This window comes from Mesocricetus auratus, unplaced genomic scaffold, assembly GCF_017639785.1.
Source record: "Mesocricetus auratus isolate SY011 unplaced genomic scaffold, BCM_Maur_2.0 Super-Scaffold_100027, whole genome shotgun sequence".
NCBI lineage: Eukaryota > Metazoa > Chordata > Mammalia > Rodentia > Cricetidae > Mesocricetus > Mesocricetus auratus.
This window is the reverse complement of record NW_024429208.1, coordinates 3,413,185-3,423,765: the sequence shown is the minus strand read 5'-3', so window position 1 is coordinate 3,423,765 and position 10,581 is coordinate 3,413,185. Positions and strand designations below refer to the sequence as shown.

General features: G+C 58.5%; 1 protein-coding gene across 1 annotated transcript; it reads left to right on the top strand.

Annotated features, from left to right (window-relative positions):
• The first annotated feature begins 334 nt into the window (after nucleotides 1-334).
• On the top strand, nucleotides 335-8,268 carry Bak1 (BCL2 antagonist/killer 1). Its single transcript, XM_005084866.4, has 6 exons — nucleotides 335-474; nucleotides 3,475-3,569; nucleotides 4,645-4,780; nucleotides 5,074-5,217; nucleotides 6,592-6,772; nucleotides 7,030-8,268. Exons 2-6 carry the CDS (start codon nucleotides 3,506-3,508, stop codon nucleotides 7,132-7,134), a joined length of 630 nt encoding a protein of 209 aa, XP_005084923.1. The 5' UTR covers nucleotides 335-474; nucleotides 3,475-3,505; the 3' UTR covers nucleotides 7,135-8,268.
• The last annotated feature ends 2,313 nt before the right edge of the window (nucleotides 8,269-10,581 follow it).

Below are 10,581 nucleotides of genomic sequence, written 5' to 3'. Positions count from 1 at the left end.
CACCACCCCCCAGCCCCGTCCTGGTTTTTGTTGTTGTCTGTGTTTGTTTTCCACCAGAGGAAGAAGATGGAAGCTGAGGGCCTGAATCAGAGTTGGGGAGGAGAGGAGGTTTCCCCCACCTGGCTGGGACGGGGCTGGCACGGAGGCTGCAGACCAGCGGCTTCCAGACCTGGCCCACAGGACCTTCCTCCAAGCAGCCGCGTCCCCAGTCCATCTGCATCCGGCGGCCACCGAGCGACTTCCTCTAGAGGGAGCTGATCACTGCCGGGAGCAGCAGGCTCCTCTATGGTCACAAAGTCGCGAGGTTTCCTGGGCCAAGAGGCAACCCGAGGCGGCTCCCAGACTCCATGGATTCATGATGCCGGTTCCTCCCGGTCAGGCCTGAGCCCTTGGCCCTGGGACCAGCCACCTGCGCCCTCGGGATCTCTGTCTTCACCCTGGGAGCCATTCCACATCTGGACCACAGCCGGGCAGGTACGCTGGGGGCCAAGTGCCAAACCCCATCCTCATAATCCTGGCAGCTCGGGCCCAGGGTGGGGCAGAAAGCCCCGTGGGGGAACCAGCTGAGGAGGGAACCCTTGAAGTTCCCCTGGGTGGTCCTTAAAGCCATGCTGGAGGTCTGATCCAAACAGGGCCACCTCCAGCTAAACGCCAAAAAAGCCTCCCTTCTTGCCCAGGCTTTGGTGGTCCTGGATGGCAGGCAAGTGGGACTTTCGTTTCCTGTGGAGGGGAGGGTGAAGGTCAAGGGTAGACATGTCACAGTCGATCCCCCTTGCTGTCCCAGGACCCCCAGACCGGTTCTAGGTACAGCCTAGCGGATGGTGGTGGGGAACACACACCACGGCCTCAGGGAGAGGATGGGAAGTCACCAGGTCACTTGGATGGGGGCCAGGTGGCCCAGGCCAGCAGGCTGTGGAGGCCGTTCTGAGACCCTCCATCTGCTCCCAACAGTGAGCCTCCAGGGTAGTTTTCTGGGCATGGAGTTGGCATCCCCTGGCCCTGCCGGCCTGGGATTACCAAGTTTTAAGAGCCAGGGCAGCAGGAAGAGCCCCCTATCCCGGAAGGGGCTTCTGGTGGACCGTGCCAAGCAGAGGGCCGTCTTAACGGGGGGCGAGGGGGGCTGGCTGTCAGAGAGGAGGAGAGGGTCTGCTCCCCGACTCCGGCGCCGTGGGGAAGGTGCGCAGGGCAGCCAGCCTCCCCCACCCCTTCCCAGAGAGTGACTCGGAAGCAGTCCCCAGCCCCAGAACGACGACGGTGAGTGTGGTGCTCAGCCCAGGCAGGTAGGGGCTACCGGCGGCGGCGCTTGTCCCCTGGGTGGGTCTGCGTCCTCTGCACTGACAGGTGGGTCGCCTCCTCAAGTGATGGAGGTGGCTCAGGAAGGAGTGGACTCTCGCCAGGGGGCAAACTGAAAGTGGAAGGGTTTGCTGGCCTCAGGAAGTAACTGCCGACTGCTCAGAGAGGGAAGCGGGCTTGGGTGCGGCACGCCAGAGGGCACCGACAGCACCGGCACACACCTGCGTCTGAGGCAGGAGGGTCAAAGGGCACAGGACCTCCCTGTCCAGTGAGAACCTAAAACAGGTTTTTAAATAAGCCAACAGCCAAAAGAAAACGGGATCAGCACCGAAGTGTAGGGGTGTGGCGAGGGGTGAGGCAGGCTGGGGAGGGTATAAGAGGTCCCAGAGTGTAGGGGTGTGGCGAGGGGTGAGGCAGGCTGGGGAGGGTATAAGAGGTCCCACAGTGCAGGGGTGTGGCGAGGGGTGAGGCAGGCTGGGCTATACGGAGGTCCCACAGCGCAGGGGTGTAGTGTGTGAGGCAGGCTGGTGGCGTGGTGAGAAGTCCCAGCTCACATCTAGGTAGGTGGTAATCGGAAGGAGGGACACCCTGGGAACAAGCCACGAAATAAGTGCTGAGATGTAGCTTAGTTGGTAAAATGCACGTCCGGCGCACAGAGTCCTGGGTTTGATCCCCACACACCCCTAACCCCGGCACTCAGACAGTGCAGGCAGGGGGGTCATCCTCTGTCCCATATGCAGTTTGAGGTCAGGGTGGGCTGCATGAGATTCTGTCCCAATAAAAAAAAATCTGGGTCATGGAGACAGCTCAGCGGGTGAGGGAGGGGCTTGCTGCCAAGTGCGCCAACCCAGGTTCTATCCCTGGAACCCACACGGTGGAAGGAGAGAGTCCTGAAACTTGTTCTCTGACCTACACGTATATTTCATGACACACATACGCATGAAAAAATATATAAATGCATGTTAAAAAAAGAACAAAACAAAAGCTGGTGGTGGGCGGTGGTGGCACACGCCTGTAATCCCAGTCCTCGGGAGGCAGAGGCAGGCGGATCTCTGTGAGTTCAAGGCCAGCCTGGTCTACACAGTGAGTTCCGGGACAGCCAGGGCTGCACAGAGAAATCCAGTCTCCAAAAACAAAACTCTGCAAGACGAATGTCTTTCTCTGACCTGTGGCCCAGGTACGCATTTCTTTCTGCCCTGATTTTCTCAACCTGTGAAACAGATGCAAGGGTGCTAGCTGCCCCTGTGTCATGGGAGTCTGTCTGTCTGTCTTTTGTTCATTCTTTCTTCTCTCTCTCTCTCTCTCTCTCTCTCTCTCTCTCTCTCTCTCTCTCTCTCTCTCTCTCTCTCTCTCTCTCTCTCTCACTCATTTTTTGAGACCGGATCTCACGATGTTGCCTTGGCTAGTCTGGGACTTCATATGCAAACCAGACTGGCCTCAAACTCACTGTCTCCCTAGCATCAAAGCATGGTGCACCACAACCGGTCAGTAATGGGAATTTTGGACACAGGACACAGCAGAATTCTCCTGAGTGTTAGGGGTGTGTGACAGACTCTTAGAGCATGCTGCCAGGCCCTCTCGGAAAGCAAGTGTGCCCCACCAGCCACGGGGAAGTTGACTCTGGAGGAAGGCCTCCATGGTTGGGAGTTGGCAGGCTGAGGAGAGGGGGTGGAAGCATCAGAAACAGCAGGAAGCTCCCCTGGTCTGTCAAAGCGGCTTCACCCTGACTAGGAGTCACTGTCAAGGGAATCGAGAGGTCTCGTGGCAAGGCCGTGTGTGCGCCGCAGCCTGGCGGAGGCCTCGACCTCACCTGGTCTCTGCCTGACTTCCTCAACCACTCTTGTGGGTTCCCATAGCTCCCAGGAGATACCCAGGCCCCCAGAGGATTGCAAAGTCTTCCTGGCTGTGGGGGAGCAGGGTCCCCTCACTCCTGTCAGAGCGACCTCTCTGGGGTCTCCAGCCAGGTGTCCCTGCTCTCATCTCTGCTCATCCTCTTACCTTTCTTTTTTCTTGAGACAAGGTTTCTCTGTGTAGCCCTGGCTGTCCTGGAACTCGCTCTGTAGACCAGGCTGGCCTCGAACTCACAGAGACCCGCCTGCCTCTGCCTCCCGAGCGCTGGGATTAAAGGCGTGCCGCCATGCCCAGCGTCATCTCTGCGTTTTTCCTCACCTGCCTCCCCAGGGTGACAGTGCTGTCCACCAAGACCTGAAAGATGGCATCTGGACAAGGACCAGGCCCTCCTAGGGAGGACTGTGATGACTCCCCCTCCCCTTCTGGTAAGGGTCCTCCCGCCCCTCACCATCCCATAAGTACAAGAGGGAGAAGGGCATGGGACTGGTGTGCAGGGTGAGAGGTTTCTCCGGGCACAGGGAAGGCAGGAGGCGGTGGGGGAGGGCGGGGCAGGGGAGGGCGGGGCGGAGCTGGGCTGGCTGCTGTGTCCCTGGAGTGTGAGAAAGGAGGAAGGGTCCTGTCTTTTCTCTGGCAAGCCATGAACAGGGGAGGGGAGGGAGTGAGATGGCTGCCCTTCCTGCTTTTCTCAAGGGGATGGGCAGGGAGGTCAGGCTGGTCCCTGGACTTGGGGTTCCTATCCCAGGTCTGCAACCCCAGCCCTTGAGACAGGATTCACCCGCTGTTTTAGGTCAGTTTGTCCTACAGAATGAACTCCAGGTCAGCCTGGCTAGAGTCAGTCAGAGTGAGACCCTCTCAGGCTGAAAACGCCAATCCCAGCGCTGAGAGGTGGCGTGCGCCTTTAGTCCCAGCACTCGGGAGGCAGGGGAAGGTGGATCTCTGTTTGAGGCCAGCCTGGTCTACAAGAGCAAGTTCCAGGACAGCCAGGGCTACATAGCAAGACCTCGTCTCAAAAACTGAAGACAGAAACCATTCCCCTTCGACCGGCCGGCCTGAAGCTCCAGATTCAGTTTCGTTTCCTTCACTCTTAAGGAGTGGGAACCAGGCTGGGGGGGAGGGCAGGGGAGGGCAGGAAGTGGTACTGCCACAGGAAGGTGACCTCACTGTGGAGAAGGCCCTCTCCGCTCAGTCCTTCCTGGGAAACACCTTCAGACCTACCCTGAGGTGATTTAGTTGATCCCAGACTCATTGACTTGACCACCAAGATGAACAACCCTGACCCTCCAGCTACATGACCCTGGGTACACGGCTCGGCCACGTGTGCCTCAGTTTCTCCATCTGTAGACCGGGGCGCACATGCCAGGACTATCATGAGAAACGGTCACAGGGGCAGAACGCGGGGAGTGCTGTGTGTCCACGAAGGGGCTGGAGGAAGCCTGAGCACTGAAAGGGGGATGCCGGGGCAGACAGCCTTCTCTTGCTGACTCCCAGCTCTGCCCCCAGAACAGCAGGTCGCCCAGGACACAGAGGAGGTCTTTCGAAGCTATGTTTTTCACCTCCACCAGCAGGAGCAAGAGACCCAGGGGGCGGCTGCCTCTGCCAACCCCGAGATGGACAACTTGCTCCTAGAACCCAACAGGTAAGCCCCAGGCCTGGGGGACAGGTCCTGGGGGGGGGGGCCTGGGCTCTTGTCTCTCTTCTCTCTCTCTCCCTTCTCCTCAGCCTGGTTTCTCGCCCCCATCTGCAACCCTATACTCCTTTCTGGACATGCCTGTCCAGTCCTTAGCACAGCCCTCCGCCTGTCCACAAACACTGTCCAGGACCCTTCAGAGAGGCAAAGTCTTCCGACCCCCACCCCAGGAGAATCCATTCTGCGCCACGAGCCTGGTACCCGGTTGCTAACTTCCCAATCTCCGACTCTCGTTCCTACAGCGTCTTGGGTCAAGTGGGTCGGCAGCTTGCTATCATTGGAGACGACATTAACCGGAGATACGACACAGAGTTCCAGAACTTACTGGAGCAGCTGCAGCCCACAGCGGGGAATGCCTACGAGCTCTTCACCAAGATCGCTTCCAGGTACCCATCCCTACCCCCCCCACACACATGTGATGGGTTCCCTGGCTGGGAACAGTGTCGGTGAACTCAGACACGATCCCCCCCCCCCGGTCCCCCCCTCTGGGCCCGCTCAATGTCTTCTGCACGCAAGCTCACATCTCTTAGGAGCGCTGGCACCGACAGCTAGCCCCCGGGGGTGGGGATGTTCCCAAGAGCCTCGCCGTCCAGCTGGGACATACCAAAGTGGCTGGGCCACCACCTTGTGTCAGGCCAATTGTGACTCAGTGGCACCCAAGAGGCCACTTGGTGCTGCCAGCCAGCTTGCCACTGGCCACCACCGTGAAAGCTCCCGAGAAATAGGGCAATAACCCAAGTCAGTGTTCCCACTTTCAAAACCACACCGAGGATGGTTTGATCTTTGTTGCTGTTTGTGACCTTTTTGTGTTTGTTTTGTTTTTTTGAGACATGGTTTCTCTGTACAGCCCTGGCTGTCCTGAAACTCTCCCGGTACACACGGAGCTGCCTCCGCCTCCCAAGCGCTGGGATCACAGGCGTGCGCCACCACCGCCCAGCTTGACTTTTATTTCAGGCACATGGGTGTTTTTTCCACATTTATGTGTGTGCATCATTTGCCCATCTGATGCCAAAGAGGCCAGGAAAAAAAAAGGCCTCTGTAGCCACAGTCACAGTTGTGAGCCCACATGAAGGTGCTGGGAATTGAACCCAGATCCTCTGGGAGGGCAGTCAGTACCCCTAACCCAGGAGCAACCTCTCCAGCCCCTTGTTTCTGAGATAGGGTCTCGGGTAACCCAGGGGGGATTGAACTCTGGATCCTCCTGCCTCAGCTTCCCAAGTGCTAGGATCGCAGGCACATTGTCCTCCCTGAGGGAGGGAGTCGGGGTTGGTTAGATGCCGAGGAGGCGGCAGAGGCAGAAGCCGGTGACAGGTTCAGGCTGGGTGCTCAGAGTTGACACGTCCTGCCCCTGCCCTCGGCACGCTCCCCCCCCCCCACTCTGCGCCCCTGAGTTTGGGATCTCTCCTAATCTCTTCTGTCCTTTTCTCTCTGCTGTCCCTCGGGCTGCCAGGCCAGTAGCGGCTTTCACAGGTAATGTCGCTGCCTCCCGTCTGCCCGCTCTCCCCTCTCTGGGTCCTCCATACCAGCAGCCGTCAGCCCGTCCGCCCCTCGCTTCCTTTCACGCTGTGACACCCAGGCTCTCCCTGGCTGGCGGCCAGGCCAAGGCAGACTTTCTGACCTGGACTGGCAGCTCAACCACTCAGCTTCCCAGCCTGGGGTGGTGGGGGTGGGGTGGGGGAGAATCAGGGCTCCAGAGGAAGCAGAGGGACCGGCCCCCCCAAGGCGGGCTCTGCGTGATCTGCGGACCCCTTTGCCCACAGCCTATTTAAGAGTGGCATCAGCTGGGGCCGTGTGGTGGCTCTCCTGGGCTTTGGCTACCGCCTGGCCCTGTACGTCTACCAGCGTGGCTTGACCGGCTTCCTGGGCCAGGTGACCTGCTTTTTGGCTGATATCATACTGCACCATTATATCGCCAGGTGGATCGCACAGAGAGGCGGCTGGGTGAGTACCTGAGGTTGGGACATCCTCCTGCTGCCTGGCCACTCTGTAACCCCACCCCACCCAACCAACCCCTTTTGTTGTTTTGGTTTGGTTTTGGTTTTATTCGAGACAGGGTTTCTCTGTGGCTTTGGAGGCTGTCCTGGAACTCACTCTGTAGACCAGGCTGGCCTCGAGCTCACAGAGATCCGCCTGCCTCTGCCTCCCGAGCGCTGGGACTAAAGGTGCGAGCCACTAACCCACCCGTTTGCTCCCGACAGGTGGCAGCCCTGAATCTGCGTAGAGACCCCATCCTGAGTGTGGTGACAATTCTCGGTGTGGTTCTGTTGGGCCAGTACGTGGTACACAAGTTCTTCAGATCCTGACTCCCGGGGAGCCCCTTGGAGCCCCACCTACGCTTCTCCCCCTCTCCCTGCAACCGTCCTCTCCTTCCTCCAATCAGCAAACAGTCTCCCCTGCTCTGAGGAGCCACTGCCCAGGGGGCATCGAGGAGGCACGGATACCCCAGCGATGCATGGTGCTGCCGGCCCTGTCCTGTCTGAGCAGGGCTAACCGATGCCTCGGAGGGACAAGAGGCTGGGCACTACTTCCCAGGAAGTTTTTAACGGTTTTTGCTTTTTGTACTACCCTTTGAGGCAGCCCCCCAACACTTTTCTTCCATGGTGCCCAAAGTCAGAATATGGAGGGCCTGGGGACCAGTGGTTCTAACCTGTGTTCCCAGACCTCCTGCTACTTTGGAAGGTCAGAACTGGAGACAGGGGACTTGAGCCCAGACCTGGTCCTCCCAGCGCTGGCTCCCAGGAACAGGGCTCCCTGTAAGACCTGCTCAGTCACACACACCCCATTTTTTATTCCACAGTTCCATCCCTCACTCTCCTCTTCCCCTCCCACCCCCTCCCCCATTCCATTTTGCCTTTGTGGCTGGACTCTCAGGGATTCTGTGCCCAGAGCGAGGGTGGAGATGAGAGTTCAGACCACAGCTGTCTGAACGTGTTCATCAAGGCCCTCCAAACCTGCGTCCTTCCCTGGCACCCTCCGAGTTTTCACCCGCCCTCCCTGACCCAAGGACCACTGCTCCCAACCTAGTGGGTCGGGGAGCCCCTCACCTTCTCCCCGGAGCCCTCAGGGGAGCCCGCCTCCCGGGGAGACCCTGACTGATTGCGGAGCCTCGGGCTCAGTCATTATGACAGGGGAAGGGGTGAGCGCTCATTTGAAGGTGTCCACGCTGAAGAACCACACCAGCAGGAGCAATCATGGATCTGGGTGCAGTGTGACCCCCGGACCTGTGAATACTTGAACCACACCATCACCCACGCTCCTCCTCGTCTGCCTAGACCTTCCTTGGGTGGGGTGGGGGGAGGGGGTCTCATGAGTTGCACAACGTAGGGGTAAGGGGAGAGAAAAACTCTCGATGAAGCCAAATGCAGAAAGGGGAGGCAGACGGGTCCCCCACCTCACCCTCTGACTGTGTCTGGAAATAAACTGTGCAATCCCCCCAACACCCCACCTGGCATTGTTACCCTCTGCTACCTCCCCTGTGCTGGATCGTGGGAAGCTGGACCAACTGGTGTGATTCTGACTCCATACTACGTAAGTCCTTATACTGAGATTCCACAACCCTGGGTATGGGGCTGCACATGGCTGGAGCATCGGAGCAAACCCCAGCCAGCCCTTTGTGACGTCCCCACAGGCTCTCAGCCCTTACTCTCGTAGTTTTTCTTCTGTGTGTGTACAATGGGGCACACGTGCTACACGCGCACACACATGCACACGCAAGTCAGATAACCCTGAGCTGAAATCAGCAGGCACATGTGCTACACGCGCACACACACACACTCGTGCATGCACACGGAAGTCAGATAACCCTGAGCTGAAATCAGCGGGCACATGTGCTACACGCGCACACACATGCACACGCGTGCACGCACACGCAAGTCATAACCCTGAGCTGAAATCAGCAGGCACATGTGCTACACGCGCACGCACACACACACACACACTCGTGCACGCACACGCATGCACATGCACACGCAAGTCAGATAACCCTGAGCTGAAATCAGCTCTCCCCTTGACCCTTTGGGGCCTGGAAACCAAACTGAGGTTGTCAGGCCTCTCTACCCACTGAGCCATCTTACGGCCCCTTTGCATTCCCGCACAAGGAAAGTCAGGGACCCCTCGGGTGGGGAGCTGAAGGGCGGGCGCTCCACTGAGGGCTCCGCAGGCCATTCTCTATAGGACTCACAGCCCACAGCAGCCGGAAAGGTCCTTTTTCACACAGCTCTGCCTGGGACATAATGTTCCATCTCCCCCGTCACACACACACACACACACACACACACACACACGGCCCCCTTTTTTTTTTTTTTTTTTGAAGCTAGCTTTGATGCTGCTGCACGGGAGCCCCTGCAGAGAGGCAGCCAGGGGGGATATAAATAACAAGCCGGGGGCGTCGAAATGTTCCGAAATGCACAAAGATTCTTTTTGCCTTCAGTCCTGGGCACCCTGGTTTGTGTTCCCCACACCCTCCCCAGCTGGTCGCACCACGTGTCGGTCCAGGGGGCCCTGGGAAGACGCACTTTTCCCTGGCCTGGGTTGGCTCTCTGAGCCCTCCCGCCCTTCCCATCGCCCTGAGTGCGCCCACGGGTGCGGGAGGCCGAAAGAGTGTTGGCAACCGCCGCGCCAAGCTCAGAGCCCCCGCGTGTGCTGAGAACCTCTTTTTGCTACTGGAGCACTGTGCAATGGGCGGTGCGCTAGACTCCCACCTTCCAGGGAGGCAGGCGCCTTTTTACTGGGTAGCAACGACCACGAGGTTACTGGTTCAAGGTTTTACCTGGAGGCAGGAGGAGAGGGTCGCTGGCCCTCGCGAGCACACGCCCGCCACGGATCTAGGTGGACAGAACGTATCTCTGTATCTCTGGTCCTCCCGCTGGAAGCTACAGCCCAAAAGCGAAGGTGCTGCCCGAGTCCAAGATGGCCGTCGCAGCTTCACACGCGCCTGCGTGCCCCTTTGTGGGTGGGGCCCGGGAAACTAAATTTTTTTCTAGACGTTCTCTGGTTTGGAAACCAAGGCAAGGAGGCGGTAATTTTCATCTGCAAGCAAAGTGGGCACCAGGTTTGGGGCTTTGGCTTCTCTGTCCCCCTCCACGCCTAACAAGACGAATCCCCCCTCCCCCAAACCTCGCTCGCTCCCAGGTGCTTCCCGGCGCCGCCCAAACCAGGGGCCCAGAAGTTAGGAGAGGCGCACAGCAGGAGGCTGAGAGGCTGCGAGGTGCAGATGGACCCTGCGGGTGCTGCGATTAAATCCAGAGCACGTACTCCCACGCTTCAACATCCGTGGGTCTCCTGAAACCGTCTCTTGTTTGCACCAGAGGCATCTGGATTTCAGGAGGCTACGTAGCGAGGTGGAGGTCAGCCTGAGCTACGTGGAGACCCCGTCTCAAATAAAACAAAATGAAATCAGTAGGTGTCTATCCAAACCGTTTAACTGACAAAAAAAAAAAATCAAAATCCTTTCCTTCCCCCAAACTACTCAGTTTCTGCCATAGCCACCTAACCCCAGTACACACTTCAGATGTGGAGGATCCCAACCCCAGGGCTGGAAAGGCAAAGTGTGATACCAATACTGGTCAGGGAGACACCTGTTTCAAAAAAACAACTAAAGGTCGCGGCTGGACAGATGGCCCAGCAGTTATGAGCGGCGACTGCTCTGGGAGGGGGGGAGAAGGACTTGAGCTCAGTCCCCACCACCTACTTCAGGCTACAACTGCCTATAGTTCCAGCTCCTCTCTGGCCTCCACGGGCATCTATCTGCA